Source organism: Mesoplodon bidens (genome assembly GCF_964165515.1).
Source record: "Mesoplodon bidens genome assembly, chromosome: 9".
Lineage (NCBI taxonomy): Eukaryota > Metazoa > Chordata > Mammalia > Artiodactyla > Ziphiidae > Mesoplodon > Mesoplodon bidens.
In genome coordinates, this window is record NC_138166.1 from 60,640,243 (window position 1) to 60,655,929 (window position 15,687).

At 50.9% G+C, this 15,687-nt stretch overlaps 1 protein-coding gene across 6 annotated transcripts in view; it reads right to left on the reverse strand.

Moving 5' to 3' along the window:
* Positions 1-15,687, reverse strand: part of NOD1 (nucleotide binding oligomerization domain containing 1) — a 90,837-nt gene that overhangs the window by 30,609 nt on the left and 44,541 nt on the right. For all 6 annotated transcript variants that reach the window (XM_081244130.1, XM_081244128.1, XM_081244131.1 and 3 more), the window contains 6 exons: positions 13,643-13,948; positions 12,148-12,322; positions 7,524-9,348; positions 3,567-3,650; positions 1,967-2,050; positions 764-847 (listed from right to left, as the gene is read on the reverse strand). In XM_081244130.1, the coding sequence (XP_081100256.1) occupies positions 764-847; positions 1,967-2,050; positions 3,567-3,650; positions 7,524-9,348; positions 12,148-12,322; positions 13,643-13,843 (2,453 nt within the window). In that variant the 5' untranslated portion in view covers positions 13,844-13,948. The remainder of the gene's footprint in view (positions 1-763; positions 848-1,966; positions 2,051-3,566; positions 3,651-7,523; positions 9,349-12,147; positions 12,323-13,642; positions 13,949-15,687) is intronic.

Below are 15,687 nucleotides of genomic sequence, written 5' to 3' on the forward strand. Positions count from 1 at the left end.
TGAAGTAAATCAGAGAAAGACAAATATCATATGATATCACATGCGGAATCTAAAAAAAAACGATACAAATAAACTTATTTAAAAAATAGAAACAGACTCACAGACTTAGAAAAGAAACTAACGGTTACCAAAGGAGAAAGGTGGGGGGCAGGGGAGGTATAAATTGGGAGTGTGGGATTGACAAATACACACTTCTATGTTTAAATAGATAACTAATGAGGACCTCCTGTATAGCACAAGGAAGTCTGCTCAATATGCTGCAATAACCTAAATGGAAAAAGAATTTGAAAAAGAATAGATACATGTATAGCTGAATCACTTTGCTCTACACCTGAAAGTAACACAACGTTATTAATCAACTATACTCCAATATAAAATAAAAAATTTTAAAAAGCCTCCAGAGACTATATAATCTTAAAATGAAGCACACCTGCCTGAGGAAGTTTACCACATAGGGCTAAAACTCCCTTTGCTAGCTCCCTCCATTTGCTGGCGGTAATAAATACTGCCTTTTGCATGAATTAAATAAAGTCCATGCAATTGAAGTGGCAGTCAATCCTGGGGCTTCCCACAATATTTCCCACGCAGGAGCCAGTGGGGCCCAGCCATCAGGGCATCTGTGATGGAGGCTCTCTGCAGCCTCTGCCCCACAGCTTGTGCCAGCGGTCCTTTTGGCTAGATGGATGTACGAAAAGACCAGCAGGCGCTCCTGTACACAGAGCAGGCTGTATACGCACACCCGTGTGCATCCGTCTCTACTCACCCAACTTCAAAGATGGATTTGCTGTGCTTCACAGCCAGGGCGAGACACTTTCCTCCTTCGCTTGTTATTTTGTTTTTTCCCAGTCTGCAGAGAGAGTCATGCACACATCAGCTACAGCTGTGAGGGGACTCCAGCATCAGCCACCCTCGTCCTTGGCACAGAGCCCCTCTGGCCCCTCCTAGGAGGGGTGGTCTTTCTCCTGGGACCCACAGCAGCCATCCCTGGGCGTCCCCTCAGGGAGGGGCCCGAAGCCCTGAGGAAAGCCAGTCAGGATTCCTCTCCAGGTGGTCACAATCTCTGCAGAGACTCAGGGACCCAAGTTCCCGCAGAGGTTCTTTAAATGACCACTGAGCATCACTCATTTCCATCAGCAGACCAGAAGGTTCCCACTTCAACTGCAAATGGTCAAGGGGTAGGTTACCATCACCAGGGCAGCATCACCAGCCTCCTCCAAGGCTGGTGCTCTGACACCTTTGGCAGGACATTCCTGTGACACAGCCAGGGATCAGGCTGTCATCTGCAATGTTATGGCCTGAAGGTTTGCCTCCCCCCACCCCTACCAGAATCCATATGTTGAAATCCTAACCTCTAAGTGATGGTGCTAGGAGGTGGAACCTTTGGGAAGTGATAAAGTCACTCATCACAGCCCTCACAAATGGGATTAGTGACTTATGAGTGAAGTCCAAGAAAGCTCCCTTTCCCCTTTTTCCACCACCACGTGAGGGCACAGTGAGAAGGCACCATCTAAGAACAAGGCATTGGGCCCTCATCAGGCACCTAATCTGCTGGCGCCTTGATCCTAGATTCCCCAGCCTCCAGAACTGTCAGAAATAAATCTCTGGTGTTTATAAGCAACCTCATTTATGGTATTTTGTTACACAAGCCAAAATGGACTAAGACAATGAGGGACTTCCTCAGGGGAAAACGATCTCCAGAAAGGGTGATAGTTGTGGCCTTTCTTCCTGTTAGGAGTTAATGAAATCAAAATGCCACACTCTCCCCCCACCCATGGTAGCGGGCCCTTCCAAACACCAAGCCTCACCCACAGCTCACCTTCTACACACAGGTGTCCTGATTTGACCTGATTTGGCCCTGGGGCAAGCAGAAGGCAGCTCGAGGGTGGCATTTATTCTTTGCTTGAGCAATGAAGGGTGACCAAGAGAAGCTACTGAAGACCCCGCTCGCTGTGCCCACCCCACTTACTTCAGGTGCGTGAGGCCTGTGCACTCATCCAGGATTCTGGCAATGTACGTGGCTCCGACATCGGTGATTTGGTTGTTGTATAAGCTTTGAGAGAAAGCATGGCCGTGAGAATTTAGGACCCCATTTTTTTTTTAGGACCCCATTTTTTAAAGTGAGTGGGTGCTGTCTGCTGATGTACAAAGTCTAGGTCAAAAGGAGAAAGGAAGGGCATGTGGAGGCCTGAGTTTTGGGCTGTGGGGTCTCAGGCTAGGTTCAAGGCCAACTCTGCCACTTTCCCCAGCTTTATGACCTGGGGCAAGGTACGAAGCTTCTCTGTGCCTCAGTTTCTCCACGTGTAATACAGGGGTAAGAATTACGGCTCCCTTGCAGGGTTGTTATGAGGATGGTATGAGATCATCCCAAGCCCTTGCATGTAAGTGCTCGATAAATGGCAGTTAAGGGATATTTTCAGATTAAGATCACGATTGGCATCTTGAGGGGTAAAAGTTTCTAAGCATTAGAACCAACTCAGTGTCTACCTCTTCGTCACTTTACCACGTGACACCAATTCAACAATAAGGCAGAAAGGAGTCGAAAGTGGTAAGCAGACAGGTTTCCAGTGTTCCACAGTCAGGCAGAACTCCAGAGCCAAAAGGCAACCTGGGGGCTTCCCTGGTGGCGCAGTGGTTGGGAGTCCGCCTGCCGATGCAGGGGACACGGGTTCGTGCCCCGGTCCGGGAAGATCCCACATGCCGCGGAGCGGCTGGGCCCGTGAGCCATGGCCACTGAGCCTGCGCGTCCAGAATCTGTGCTCCGCAACGGGAGAGGCCACAACAGTGAGAGGCCCACATACCGCAAAAAAAAAAAAAGGCAACCTGGGATTCAGGGCTTCAGTGTTCTCATGTGACAGCTGAGAAAACTGAGGCCCAAGGAAGCTGACAGGCTGGCTCCAGCTCAGAGAGTCAACAGCAGCTGTGGGGCTGGCGAGGCTGTGGCCCACAGTCTCTCCTGTCAAACTCCAAAACCCCAAAGGCTCTGAAAACCCAAACATCTTCGTAACTATTTTGGCAACCAATGTGGAGCTGTTCATGGTCTTTATCCCAACTGGTTGGAACATTTATACCTTTTGCTGCAGAAATGTTGAAGTATCTGAAAATGGGGTATTGCCCTAGATCCCACTGGTCATGTCACTGCTAGGTAGCATGGGCACTAATTTCTGATTTGTGTCTTGCCCCATGGGTTCTGGATGATAGATCATGGACCCGCCATAGTGAAATCTACCACATAAACAGTATTCTCACGTCAATAAAACATATCCCGAGGAATTCTGTCATTACAACACTCAATCACCACCTGTAAAACTATTTGACTACATTAGGATCCCAATTATACAAGGGGGATGAGAAGGCTGAGGCTCAGTGAGATTTCCTGACTTGCTCAAAGAGTGGGCTGCTAGCCGAGCCAAAAGCAGGACCCAGGACTCCTGGCTTCCAGTTCAGGGCTCTTCCTGGTACCCTGGGGCCATCAGCCTCAACCATCCAGTGATCCACAGGAATGGCAACTTCCTGCTGCTCTGTATTCTTACTATATAGCTGTCGCAGTGTTCTTGAGAAATACGTACCCTAAAAAGGTCAGAATTTTGTATTTGGTCAGCTCTTCACATAGCACCTTCACCCCACTGTCGGTGATCTGGTTCACACTGAGTCTGAAAAAAACAGCAAAGAAAGTTAAAAATCAGAGCAGCTGCTCATTGTGAAAGAGCGTTAATTCCACAAGGATGCACAAGTCTATAGGTCCTGGAGTCTCCCCAGCTATAGATGACCCCCGAGAGAATGGCCATAGCAGCCAGTCACACGGCCCCTACAGAGCCTGGTCTTCACGGGGCTGAGAGACCCATGAGAACCAGTCCATTGGCAAGGCTACAGCACAGCCCTGATTCAACACAAGGGCAACGAGGGACACCTGAAGGACACGTGTGGACAGCCACCTCTGATATCCTGCATTTGCCGGTGGCCCATGTGTCAATGTGGCGCTCACTGCACAGCGGGGGGCCATGGGATTTGGAAATGTGTAGAGTTGCATTTAGTGGTCATAAGGCTGGGGGAGTGGACGCTCCACCATCTTGCAAGTGTGGCCAGAAATGTTAGGGGTCCTGCAAAAGGCAGGACAGTCCCCACAAGAACTGTCCCACCCAAAACGCCAAGAGCCTTTCCATCTGGAAATGCACGTGTGAAACCTGACTTGGCACCTGAAAAGGTCAATCGAGGGAGACAGCTCCTGAGGTGTGGTTCTGTGCGGGAAGTTTAGCGGCAAGGGAGAAACAGCTGGGTGAGGCAGGTCAGGGAGAGCGTGCGAGGTCCACACTCTCCCACTCCTCGTTAATGCACATGCTGCTTCAGCAGGCCAGGCTTCAAGAGGGAGCAGGAAAAGGGGGCCTCAGGATGATGGTATCTCCTGGACAAGGCCCAGTGTGTACTGGGATTGCTCTTTGAAAGCCCTATACTAGCAGGATATTTTGATTTGGCTAAAATGCAAAACAATTTTTTTTACTACCAAGTGCTCTCTATAAACAAACTACCCTGATCTTCTCAATTCTCCACCCCTTTTATTTAGGTGAGTCTGAGGGACGGAGTAACGCTCAGAGATGGAGGAGCGTGAGGGATGAGGCGAGGGTCAGGGGTGGGTGAAGGAACAGACCAGAGCTCAGCAATTTCTTTCTGTAAAGGGCCAGATAACAAATTTTTAAGCCCTGCAGGCCATCTGGTCTCTATCTCAACCACTCAGCTCTGCAGAGTGAAGCAGCCAATATATAAATAAATGAGTGTGACTGTATTCCAATAAAACTTTATCTATAAACACAAGCCGTGGGCCAAACTGGGCCACTTATTACACACTGTCCTCTGTGATAAGTAAAAGGCTGAAGCGGTAAAAGCTTGATTTTTAGGCCAATCAAAATGATCACGTCAGACACTCTGAACCCCTCCACTCATGGTACCCACCTTGGTGCTGGGGCACAGTGTGTACATACACTGCATGACTATCCCAGGGTGGCAAAACCAACTAGTCACTCCCAATATCTATGCTTACTTAGAAAGAGAATCCCTCATTTTTTAGCTGGGCACATGTGCTTAGGTTCTGCCCAGTGAGATCTAAGCAGCAGTCTCATTAGCAATAGCTGAGAAGTCTTCTTAAAAGAATGGGGTGTGTCCTAAACTAGAACTCAAAAAGATACATGTGCCCCTGTGTTCACAGCAGCACTAGTCACAATAGTCAAGACATGGAAACATAAATGTCCATCAACAGATGAACAGATAAAGAAGATGTGGAACATATATACAATGGAATACTACTCAGCCATAAAAAATGAAATAATGCCATCTGCAGCAACATGGATGAACCTAGAGATTATCGTACTAAGTGAAGTAAGTCAGAAAGAGCGAGACAAATATCATATGGTATCACTTCCATGCAGAATCTAAAAAAAACATACAAATGAACTTATTTACAAAAGAGAAACAGACTCACAGACTTCGAAAATGAACTTACAGTTACCAAAGGGGAAAGGTGCAGGGGAGGGATGAATTGGGAGTTTGGGGTTGACATAGACACACTTCTATGTTTAAAACAGATAACCAACAAGGACCTACTGTATAGCACAAGGAACTCTGCTCAATATGCTCTAATAACCTAAATGGGAAAAGAATTTGAAAAAAATAGACACACGTATATGTATAACTGAATCACTTTGCTGCACAGCAGAAATTAACACAACACTGTAAATCAACTGTACCGCAATAAAATTAATTAAAAAAAAAAAAAGAATGGGGCTTCCCTGGTGGCGCAGTGGTTGAGAGTCCGCCTGCCGATGCAGGGGACATGGGTTCGTGCCCCGGTCCAGGAGGATCCCACATGCTGCGGGGCGGCTGGGCCCGTGAGCCATGGCCGCTGAGCCTGCACATCCGGAGCCTGTGCTCCGCAACGGGAGAGGCCACAACAGTGAGAGGCCCAAGTACCGCAAAAAAAAAAAAAAAAAAAAAAAGAATGGGGTGTGTCCTTTGCCCTTCCTTCTTCCTGGTGACTAGAGTGTCAACTGAATGGCTGGACCGTGAGCAGGCATTTTGGGCCAAGATATAGTAGTCAGGTACTGAGGAGAACAGAGCAGTAAGCAGAGGAGAGCCTGGGCTCTTGACGGTCACTGAGACCTCACAGCAGCCCAGAACTGCCCTCCTTTAGATTTTTGCATGAGAGACAAATAAGTCTGTAACTTATCTAAGCCACCAGCATTGTAAGTTTTCTCTAACAGCCAAAACTATTCCTCACTGATGCCCTCAGGGAGCTCAAAATGCTTCCTTAGGGTTGCCCATTTCTTCCTGCCTTCTCTTGTGCTGGTTTGGAGGCAAACCTGGGGACCACCATACTGGCGCAGAGCTTCCATCTTATGAAATGGTCACAGGGAGGCACTGAGTGTGAGGTTGCCTGAGGCTACAAACAGAGAGTCGCTGGCTGAGAGCTCAGAGAATAGATTCCAATGCCCAGCCCAGGGCAGGTTTGGGCTCCCTACATCCCCCCCATTCCCCCACAATGTATGCTCTGGCGCTTGTGTAACAGGAACCTGGAATCAGTTCCAAATCCCATCTGCTCTTCAGAAATGCATGAGCCAAATAGTAGAGAACTGAAACCCCCGTAGAGATTTACAAGGTGTATTTAATACAGAAAATGCTAATAGAAGAAAGGAGACTGGCTTTTCTTGCCTCTAAACCATCAAACCTGAAACTAATAAAGAGTCAGCATTCTTTACTGAGATCCCCTGGCAGCTCAGGGCTGCCCACTTTTTTCGTGGAAGTTAACTAACGCTAATAAGTACAAAGTCTGCTTTTCCTGCCATCATAAAGGTTTCACGGGCCAGAAACATTTCACGGGCTATCTCTGAGCCTCACATGAATCTCAAAAGGTTCTTTACGATTCTGGCTCCACCATGGCCCACCTGTGTGACCTTGAGCCACTTAACTTCTCTGTGCCTCTGCTTCCTCGTTTGCCAAAACGGAGATGATAACAGTACCTACCTGATAGCGTTGTTAAAAGGATTAAACCAGGTAATATTTTTAATGCACTTCACCCGTTCTCAATAAATGCTGCCTGGAGGGGTGGGATGGGGAGGGTGGGAGGGAGGGAGATGCATGAGGGAAGGGATGTGGGAACAGATGTATATGTATGACTGATTCACTTTGTTATAAAGCAGAAACTAATAAAAAATAATAATATTTACGAAAAAAAAATGCTGACTGTTATTACTGTAATTGTTAGGATATGAGACTCTCCTTTTTCCAGATGAGGACGCTGAAGCTCAAAGAGGTTAAGCAGCTTGCTCAAGGACACCCAGCTGGGCCCATCCAGGTCCACCTGACTTCGAAGCTTTGCTCGTTACCCTCTGCCACCCCGAGACAGAGAAGCTCTGGATGTTCCCAGACCCCCGGTCATGAGTTCCAGGATAATCCAGGAGATCCTGCTCCACAGTGCCAGTCCTGGTGTCCCCTGAGCCCTGGCCCCGCCGGCTGCTCCCGGAACCTAGAGGTCTCACCTGATGACGGTGAGGCGGCTGAAGCAGGGCTTCAGTTCGCGCACGCCATAGTCGTTGAGATTGTTGTTGTCCAGGTCGAGCGCAAGCCGCTTGGGGAAGTGGTGCAGGACGAAGGAGAGGGCGCTGCAGTCGGCCGAGCAGGCGTTGCAGAAGGTCAGCTTGAGGTAGTTGGCGCAGATGCCCCTGGCCGCCAGCTGCCCCACCTTCTCGCTCCCCGTCTCGTAGATGCAGCGCAGCATCCAGATGAAGGTGGGCATGGCCTGCACCTGGCTGAAGCTCCCGGACCGAACTCGGGGCAGGTGCTTCAGGTGGGAGCGCAGGCTGGCGAACAGGTAAGCCCACAGGGCCCTGCGCTTTCTCCGCAGGGCGGTGGTAGGCACCAGGTGCTGCAGGAGTTTCTGTTTGTCTTTGGACAGCAGCCCGCACAGGAAGAGGTTGGTGAAATGAAAGTGATCCTTGTTCTTAAAGGGGTCTTCCCCGGCCAGCCTGCGGCCCCCCAGGCACTGGATGGGCAGGAAGGGGGGATAGCAGGACGCAGCTGCTGCCTCCCCGTGAGGAGCCCACTCCTGGAAGAAGCGGAGCAGCTCCCGAGTGCCCACCTTGTCGTCCACCACCAGAAAAAAGGCAGCAAAGAAGGCCTGGAGGGTGAGGTGGAAAAACTCATAGGACTGCTGGTCCCCTCCGAGGCCCAGCTCCGGCACGGCCCGCAGGAAACCCAGCTGCAGGTCCCCCTCCTGCACCTCGGACGCCTGCACCTCCTCCTGGCTGAAGATGAAGAAGCTCTTCTCCATGCCCCGGTGCGCCACCTGGCCCAGCGAGCGCAGGGTGCCCCGGCCGGCACGGAAGGTCTCCGTCTGGCTCCGCGTGTTCCGCTGCACCAGGCTGGTGGGCTGCGTCCTGTTCAGGTGGACCTCGGTGATCAGCAGGAAGACGTCGGTCAGCGTCACCGTGCGATCGGGCAGCTGCAGGAAGCCGTCGAAGGTGTCGCAGAAGTGCTGGAAGCACCGGAAGATGATCCAGCAGAAGAGGGGCACGGCGCACAGGCTGAAGAGGTTGGCGTTGGCTTCCAGCTGATCCAGCAGGCGCTGGCGCACGGCGCGCTCGGGGAACATCCGCCCAGCGTAGGCGCGCAGGTGGCTGGGGGAGAAGCCGCGCAGGAGCACCTTCTTCCAGAGGAGATGCCGCGGGATCTCGACGCCCGTGCGGGCCGTGAGCAGCTTGCGCGCCCCCTTGAGCAGCTTCCCGCTGAGCAGGTTGGCCAGCAGGACCAGGGGGTGGGCGGGCTCCCAGGGGGAGGAGGTGTCGGGCTCGCCGCTCAGGTCGAAGTCCGAGTGGAGCTCGTCCAGGCCGTCAAAGGTGAAGAGGGCCGTGTGCGGGAAGCGCAGCAGGAAGGCGAACACCTCCTCGGGGTCCTGCTCCGGGTAGCAGTAGTGCTTGAAGAGCAGGTCCCGCAGGCACAGCGAGGCGCTCTCCTTGAAGCAGCTGAAGGTGCGGCAGCGGAAGTGGAAGAAGAACCTGAGCTCAGCGTCCAGCTGGCCCGCGGCCCAGAGGCTCTGCAGCCGCTGCAGCAGCATGGACTTGCCCACGCCCGCGTCGCCGAAGACGAAGATGGTCTCGCCCTGCTCGTTGAGGACGCCCGTGGAGGGGTCCAGGAGGCAGGCCAGGCTGCCCAGGCTGCCCAGGCTCTCGTTGCCGAAGTCGACCAGCTCCACGACGGTGTCCGTGTACACCTCCTCCAGCAGCAGCTCCTCCTTCTGGGCGTAGCACAGGATGAACTTGGAGTCGCGGCCCAGTTGCTGCCGCAGCTTCTGGCTGTATCTGCTCACTGCAGGGAGAGTGGCGCCAGGTGAGAGGTGGAAGTAGATGGGGAGAGAGAGACACAGGTGGAAAGGGCACCAAATAGGGAGGTCTCAGGCGGAGGAGCAAGCACACAGGAAAACAAACCCGCAGCCTGGACGCCCAGGCCAAGTGCGAGCACCCCTCAAGTATAAAGAGCCGGCGCTCCAGAATCTGCGGGCCCTTGGGCCTCCACCCCTCTGTCTGACCTCAGGTTTGGCCAGCCTGGGGACAGAATTCAACTGGGATCAGTGTCAGAGACAGGCTCCCTACTCCTCTGTGCAAGTTGTCACTGAACTCCAGCTAAAAACTGAAGCGCCCTCAAATGTGACGCCCAGGCTGCGTGGCCCCGCTACCCCGGCCCAACCCCAGGGTCCTGCTCAAACAGCGCAAGCCAGTCCCCACTGAAACTTGTATCATTGAGGAGGAAATTGCCCTAACCTTTCTTGTGCTTATGACACTGCTCTTAAAACAACAAATAGTCTCATAAAACCTAACACCGAAACTTCTTGTGATAAGATACAACAGTTGACGTTGATATGGACTACAAAGGGGCTGTGCCTCACCATAACTGAGTGAGCAAACTAAAGTGAAAACCGGCCTTCTTACACTACACAGGGCACAGCGGCCCTGGTTCCAGAACTGAGGCCTGGGGATCACTGATGCTCAGCACGTGCCCCGGGGGAAGCCCTGGGCTTGCCTACGGGGAAGCACATGGGTTAATATGCTGACGTGGGGTAACATGCCGACGTAAGTGCCATGCTCTCAGCAGAAACGAGCTACAAAATGAGCTTACTCCAGACAAAAAAAAAGGGTGTTCCAAAATTCCTTTAAATAGTTGTTGGGTCTTAATGATAATTCAATTAACAAAAATTGGACACACTTGCACATTTCCAGATTTCATCTACAACCCTTTCCCGTCAACTTAGTCCCACTTGGTTGTCAGCTTAAAATTTGTGAAGTGAGTTCTATTTTTTTTTCGGTACGTGGGCTTCTCACTGTTGCGGCCTCTCCCGTTGCTGAGCACAGGCTCCGGACGCGCAGGCTCAGCGGCCATGGCTCACGGGCCCAGCTGCTCCGCGGCATGTGGGATCTTCCCGGACCGGGGCACGAACCCGTGTCCCCTGCATCGGCAGGCAGACTCTCAACCACTGCACCACCAGGGAAGCCCAGTGAGTTCTATTTTTTACAGTTTTAGTAAGGCAAAATTTACAGACTATAAATTCACCTATTTTACAACAGGTATTGTTGTCAATGATTTTTAATAAATTTACTGAGTTAACGCAAACATCACTAAAATCCAGGGGTACACTCTCCATCATAAGTGCATCATAAGTACATCTGCAGACAATCTCTGCCCCACCCCTGGCCCTAGGAAATTGCTGATCTGCTTTCCGTTTCTATAAATTTGCCTTTTCTTGACATCCATATAAATGGATTCATACAATATGTAGTCTTTCACATCTGGCTTCTTGTAGAGTGAATTATACTTTCAAAGCTGTTACAGTAGCTGGGTAAAGGAGCCAGTGGAGAAGTCTTCTACAAGGACTCTTCATCACAGGAATATTTTCCTTTTTTCTTGGGGAAGGTAACAAAGTGAGGTGGGCAGGGGCAGTAACAGTAAGAAGCTAGCAGTGGCCGGCTGGTAACTGCAGAAGCAAGAGCTTGTCCCTGACACTCTGTCTCTTGGTCTGGTTTCCCCTAAATACACACCTGACACTCTGGGACACTGTCCTTTGTTTCTGTTTTCAAGGTCAAACTGGATTCTTTAAAACTCACGAGTTTGGGGGCTTCCCTGGTGGCGCAGTGGTTGAGAGTCCGCCTGCCGATGCAGGGGACACGGGTTCGTGCCCCGGTCCGGGAAGATCCCACATGCCGCGGAGCGGCTAGGCCTGTGAGCCATGGCCGCTGAGCCTGCGCGTCTGGAGCCTGTGCTCCGCAACAGGAGAGGCCACAACAGTGAGAGGCCCGCGTACCACACACAAAAAAAAACCCAAAAAAAACCAAACTCACGAGTTTGGAAGCTCAGTGCTGGTATGTTGCCAACAACTGTCTAGAAGTAAAGAGACCACAGGCACAGAAAGATGACGGCCTGGTCCCCAGACCAGACTGTGGTCCCAGTGTTGGGCTCTCTCAGCACCTTGAACTGCCGTTGTCCTTGTCACCATATGCAATTACACATGTGTGTCATTATTTACTGCCAGTCTCCTGCATTAACCTCTGAGGTCCCTGAGGGCAGGAACCATACTCCCTATTGTATCCCTGGCATCCAGCACACCCAGCCCTGGCACATTCTGAGTACATCATAAATACCTGTTGAACTAATCATTTAACTAAAGGGGGCCCATGGTGCTTTGGAAACAAGGACTGGCAGTCAGGGGTGACAGAAGAATTCTTTGCCTGGAATCAAATTTGGAAAGATCTTCAAGAAGGAAAGAAATGCAAACTTGAATTTGTACAACCACTAAAATGTCTAGATAGGTCAGAAGTCAGAAAGAGGTCAGAACAGAGGTCATTCCTACACTTCCATGGCTCCCTACATAAATCACACCAGCTATCCGCGGTCAGCTCAATCACAGGTCCTTGGGCTGCACTAGGGTGACAGGGACCAGCTCTCCTTTCTAAAAGGACCACAGCAGCCAAGCCTGCTGCCTGAGGTGGAAGGCAGGGCTGGTCAAGGTGGACCCCACCTTTATCAACCCTGCTGGACCCACCCAGATAGCACGTCCAAGCCCCGGGGGCCTTGTTTGCTTGGTGGCTGCGGTCTCCCCCGGAGGCTGACTCATACCTGGATCGGTGTTGACGACAGCTTTGCTCTGAATGAGCTGGGAAGGGGAGAAGCTGATCTCCGACAGCCAAGGCCTGAGGTCCACGTAAGCGTCTGTGAGCCGCTGCAGCACGTAGAGGAAGAACCCGGACACCTCCTCGCCCTTGCTCTGCACCAGGTCCAGAATTTTGCGGACCTAGTGTGGCACAAGCAGTGAGGTGTGAGCCGGCACTAGGGGTGTCTGCCCCCTGGAGAGGCTCCCATGCAGGGCTCTGAGCTCTTACTACACCCTCCAGCTTGACCGTCCACCCAGCTGGTATGAGATGCTACACGCCAAATGCCCAGGATCTGTAAAATGGACCCTGAGCAAGAAACAAACCGCACAGCTCTAGGAAACCAGAGGCTTCCAGGAGCCTAAAAATAAAAAGGTCAGACTCACAGCTAGAGCCGAGCGCCCCCCTGGAATTTCCCTTTCCCTCCTTTTCTCCTTTTCCCTCTTAAGCTACCACTATTGCTCTCTGGGAATGAGTGCTGAGGGGGAGAAAGTCACCTGTTAGGCATAATGACATGGGCGCTGGGCCACACAGCGAGGGGACAGCAGACGCCCGTGTAAGGTGTACCTTACAAAAGCTTTTTGTCTTATTAAAAATTCAGGGAAGGGCTTCCCTCGTGGCGTAGTGGTTGGGAGTCCGCCTGCCGATGCAGGGGACACAGGTTCGTGCCCCGGTCCGGGAGGATCCCACATGCCGCGGAGCGGCTGGGTCCGTGAGCCATGGCCGCTGGGCCTGTGAGTCCGGAGCCTGTGCTCCGCAACGGGAGAGGCCACAACGGTGAGAGGCCCGCGTACCACAAAAAAAAAAAAAAAAAAAGAAAAAAATTCAGGGAAAAAAAACCACAACAGTGTTCTACTGTGCTTTTCCCAGAAACCCTTCTAGTCTCTTCTGAGCCCAACAGGATCATGTTACAAATGAATTCTGTCACTCCTCTCCCCAAGAAGGAGGTTTTCGTCTTGCCATTCTATTTTTCAGAAGATGACACAAAGCTAAAGTGAAACTAAGGGCTGTGAAGACTTCCCACAGTGGAGTGTGGAAGACTCTTTACCGTGGACCAGGCTGGGATGCAGCCATTCCTCAACAGAGGAATTCTCAGAGCCATTCCCAGCAGTGAGCAGCTCTCCAGAGTTGAAGGGCACGGAATGGGCAGCCCTGCTAGTGTTTCATGCTCGTTTTCTTTTTAAAGAATTCACTCATTTAAAAAGTGAACTGGAAAACAAGTTGTTTGAGAACCAATACGCCCAGCAAGGAGAATGGAGAGGTCAGAAGAGTTTGCTGTGTTTCAGGAACACAGAAGTGAAATACGTAATTGTGGAATACGCTGGTAACTCAAGCATTTCTGTGCGGTAGATAGCCCCGGCAGGAAATTCCACCCAACGTACTCAACTCCCAAAGCTCTTCACCCAGGTCAATGGGGAGAAGCCCCGTCTGGCCACCAAGGCCGGCATCCCTGTCACCGGCACCTTGTCGGGCTGCGTGGGGCAGGCACACACGATCTCCACGTCTTCGGCGGAGAAGTAGTCATTCTGCAGCAGGTTGTCCAGCAGACACTGAGTGTTGCGGACGTGAGTGACCAGATGCTCCCGGTTGACTTTCAACAATTTGATGTAGGAGTGAGACTCTGATGGAATTATTTCCATCTCACTGCGGCCCTGCTTTTCCATCGTGACAGGAGCAAGTGGCTGCTTTTCCCAAATTCATTTTTGGCTGCATGTGCCTTCCTGGCAGCAAGGCAATCAGGATCCAAGGCCAGCCTCTCAGTGCGAACCCTGAAGAGACAAAGGAAGTCACCAACAAAACCGAAGCCATGGGCAAGAGCCCTCCCCCTCTCTCCGTCCTGGAATTTCTCTATTTAGAACAGGAAGGAGTCATGCTTAAGATATAGATCTGAGACGCAATAAAGTAAAAATCAAAATTTAATTGCTCCTGCTTGTGGGTTCCACCACTAGGGTAGATGACCAGAGGTAGACAACACTATCGTTTAGTGCTAAACTTCTTAATTATTATTATTTTTTTTTAGTGTGCCTCAGTCCTAGATTGGGATAGGGGTGCAAAGGTATATTTTCCAAATTAGGTAACTGGAATTGGAAGTTTCCATGTGCCCTGTGAGGGAACAGCACCCAGAACTGGGAGCACAGGAGCTATGAGGTTGGTGGGAGAGAGGGTCTGAGCACGAAACGGCCTGCGGAGAGAGCGAGCCGGCATGAAGTCTCCTGTGGTAGCCAGAGCCCAGGACCCTGGGAACAGTGACGCGTCAGTCGTAACTGCCTGCGCTGGGTCATGCTGTAGCTCTCCCCACACCCCCGCCCCAGCTCTCCTTATATCTCCAGCCAAGTTGGCTACATACAAGCACCTTAGGGAATGAAGGAGCAGCAATGGCCATTATGGAGTGAAGCAGGACAGAAGGAAGGTGAGAGGGAGAGGTGACAATTCCCAAGGGATGGATGACCAGGAGACAACGTCTCCCTGGAAATCCTTGAAAACCTCATGCATGTGCTGAACTTCCTGCCTCAGTAGGGACAAGGGCCCAAGCTCTTTTATTTGGGTATTTAAAAAAATACCTTGAGTTTATCTGCACTACCCCAGAATTGCACTGATTTCTTTCTTTTAGAGTAAGGTCTCTCAGCCACTTAATTCTCCAGTCATCCTGTGGATATAAATGGATCACACACTTGGAAGTAGAAAGGCCTTGAACTGGCCACTTAGTCCTTTGTCTAACATGCACACACTCTGGAGAGAGAGTTTTAAATGTTTTTTGTAGAACTCAAAAAAAAAATTCATAGACCTCTAAACATGTATGTTTCATGAGCCCACATAGGTTAACATTCAGGTCTAGTGGTTCTCACATTTTTTCCACCAAGTCACATAATAGTCTCCTGATCTTTGACACACTTGCATTTTTTCTTCTTTTACCTATCAAGTTGCCAAATGCAAGCCTTATAGAGATTCTCAGTGGGACCCCACACAGTAACCTTCCTTTCATAACCTGACTGATTGAGCAAAAGACAGTACATTCTAACATTCTAAATAACAGAAAGGGACTTCCCTGGTGGCACGGTGGTTAAGAATCTGCCTGCCAACGCAGGGAACATGGGTTTGAGCCCTGGTCTGGAAAGATCCCACATGTCGTGGAGCAACTAAGCCCGTGCACCACAACTACTGAGCCTGTGCTCTAGAGCCCGCGAGCCACAACTACTGAGCCCATGCACAACAACTACTAAAGCCTGCGTGCTCCAGGGCCCATGTGCCGCAACTACTGAGCCCGTGTGCCACAACTACTGAAGCCCGAACACCTAGAGCCCGTGCTCCACAACAGGAGAAACCACCGTAACGAGAAGCCCGCTTGCCACAACTAGAGAAAAGCCTACGTGCAGCAACGAAGACCCAACGCAGCCAAAAATAAATAAATAAATAAAAATAAACAACAGAAAGGCAAGAGATTCTTACCAAATGGAATTTAAAGGGATGAAAATGAGTGATTAGCTACTACTGCACTAAAAGTATGCTG